General features: G+C 36.6%; 1 protein-coding gene across 1 annotated transcript in view; it reads left to right on the forward strand.

Moving 5' to 3' along the window:
* The first annotated feature begins 939 nt into the window (after positions 1-939).
* LOC108968999 overlaps positions 940-2,647 on the forward strand; it is a 6,920-nt gene continuing 5,212 nt past the window's right edge. Inside the window, exon 1 of the mRNA XM_018933439.1 lies at positions 940-1,852. Coding sequence (XP_018788984.1) covers positions 1,360-1,852 — 493 coding nt within the window. The 5' untranslated portion in view covers positions 940-1,359. The remainder of the gene's footprint in view (positions 1,853-2,647) is intronic.

Below are 2,647 nucleotides of genomic sequence, written 5' to 3' on the forward strand. Positions count from 1 at the left end.
ACAACACGAAATAGTGCTCTTGTTCTTGCCGCCTGCTAAATAATTATACACAAAAGACCTAGTCAAATATTTCCCAGCCAACTAACCATCCATCTGGAAGAAATGCTAGAAGATCAACCGAAGAAGGGAAAGATGGGCCTCGTTGTTGTTTGTTGACGCGTAACCGAGCGGCAAATGAGCAAGAACAGACGGTAGTAAACGCACTCGCCCAATGCGGCTCTAAGCAGCCGTTCTAGGGATGAGGGTATGTACGGCGGAAAGAGCAGTTAAACCGACAGAAATACATTTCCAAAAGAAAATTAGGTCTTTGTTGTAAATTCACCGTCACAAAAAAGAGAAAAAAAGAAGTAAAGTCATGGCGAAAAGGTACAGCAGAAATGTTGAGCAAAGCAAGATAATTGACGAAGAACAGGTAGCCGGTTTGCCCTGCTGAGCACTGACTGTGAGTGGCATGTTAAGCGGAGAGCGAACGCAATGGTGATCATGAGAGATCGCAGTTCCCTTACAATCTACTACATTTTACGCTCATCCCTAAATAAAAGCGGCAGCAGCAAATTACTGTCAAAATTCCTCATGTCCATAGGTTTTGTATGGCATATACCTAATAAACGCAATGAACCAATGAATTCGTTTTTCAATTAATATCGTTTGGTACTGATTTTGGAATTCAAAGGATAAGGAGCATTTAACGTGAGGTTTTTATTTAACGATGCCGCGTCGGCGTGAACGCACCGCTCAACGTTTTTATTTGGGTAATGCCGCCTGCTAAATAATTATACTCAAGCTACAGCGAAAGACACTGAGTTTTGAAGTCTCTGCATTGTAAGTGCGTTTTGAGAAGATCAACGTTTCGGAGAGACTTACGCTAAGTAGCTGAGAGTCATTATAGTATTGAGGTTATCTTTTGCCGCTAGTGTGGAGTAACTTATGGCTGCGTATCTGCGTTGCGGCCAACAGTTTAAACAGAGATTGTGTTAGCGACGGACGTACTAGACGAGCTGCTAACTGCTTTTAACACGCGAAGTGAAATAAAAAAGTGTACTAAAAGTCGTAAAGTATAGCAATTCAGTCGCGTCTTAACAAAGAAAAGCAAATTAAATAAAGCGTATCAGAGAAAAAAAGAAAACGCAACTTACTTCGGGAGAAAGTTAAAGAAACCACACTGATAAAGTAATTACACATGAGACACAATTTATAAGTCGCAAAAACCACAAAACAATAAAAATAAACAGCGGCCACATAGAACACAAATCATTGCTCTTTGTGCAAAAAAACAAAAAACCAAGACACGACAAAGTCGTCGACCCAAGAAAGTGATATCGCACCTTCATTCCGAGTGTACGCCGCATAAACGCCAACATGGAAGGTCTCGCACGCTCATTGAATTTCGAGCTGCCACACGAACTGCCACCCCTGGACAAATACGCGCAAAAAATACTTGAAAATAGCAAAACCATTATAGTTCCTGCCACACCCACAGCGCCCACCGTACAACTACCTACGTCCACGTTCAGCACATCGAGTGATTTTTTGCAAAGAATCGGCGCGACACTACTCAATTCCGTACAATTGAAAAAATACGTTAAATTCGACAATTCACCGGTTGTTGGAGCTTCCCTCAGTGGCAGGGCAGACGATATAGATATGTTCGGCATGCCGCCACCACCCAACCATGTGTCGATCGATTCGTCCGGCTTTGATGCCGTGGACGAGCTGCAACGCCAATTGGAGTACGACAAGTTCATGAACGAGGTGTGGATCGGCATTGTGCTCACACTGGTACTCACCTCAATGGTATTCTGCGTCTGCTCCTGCTTCCTGTACCATCAGTTCCGCACGTGGAAGAGAAATTGTAAGTAAAAGCAAAAACACATTAAGCGATCTTTAGGAGTAACAGATGAAGTTAATTAGAAAAAAAAGAGCTTAAAGCCCAAATTGAATTGGTGTCACAATTGGTGTCGAAATTATATTCGTAAATAAAACTCATATGTATATTTAAGTTTTATGTATGTATGGCATCTTCTGTTTTTTTTCTGTACTTTGCTACAGATATAAAGTTTTCAACTTTTTTTCCCCGTTTGAACACTATATAGTTTTATTATTTTATTATTAAACCACCTTTTATTTAAAATTGCATAAAATAAGTTTTAAGTGATTTAAAAATTTATTATATTTTTTAAAATTATTACTAATTAATTTTCCGCTTTTTATTTATTGATACCCATTTTTTATATTAAGTACTATAAGTTTAGTTATATTTTAAAACTCTCTTTGTAAATTCATTAAATGATTTTCCTTAATAAACAAATTTAAAGTTGAACCAATTAAGTGATCATTAAAAATAAAATTCGTATGATAGTTGTAGCCCTTATAAACTTAATATGTATTGGTTTACATTTTAAAATATTTGTTTTAATTAGTAGTACTAAATTTAATATTATTTATTAGCTTATTGGTTTCCCATATAATGAATTTTTTAATCACTTTAATATCGTAGTATTATTTTTATTATAATAATAAGAATATATAAAAATATATATTTTTTTTAAATTTAGTTATTATTTTATATACCTGTCTCTTATACACATCTAGATGTGTATAAGAGACAGATCAAAAACACTTGCTTGCGACAAACAATTATCACCGA

The sequence above is a fragment of the Bactrocera latifrons genome, unplaced genomic scaffold (assembly GCF_001853355.1).
Source record: "Bactrocera latifrons isolate USDA-ARS-PBARC rearing strain unplaced genomic scaffold, ASM185335v1 scaffold_236, whole genome shotgun sequence".
NCBI classification, from domain to species: domain Eukaryota; kingdom Metazoa; phylum Arthropoda; class Insecta; order Diptera; family Tephritidae; genus Bactrocera; species Bactrocera latifrons.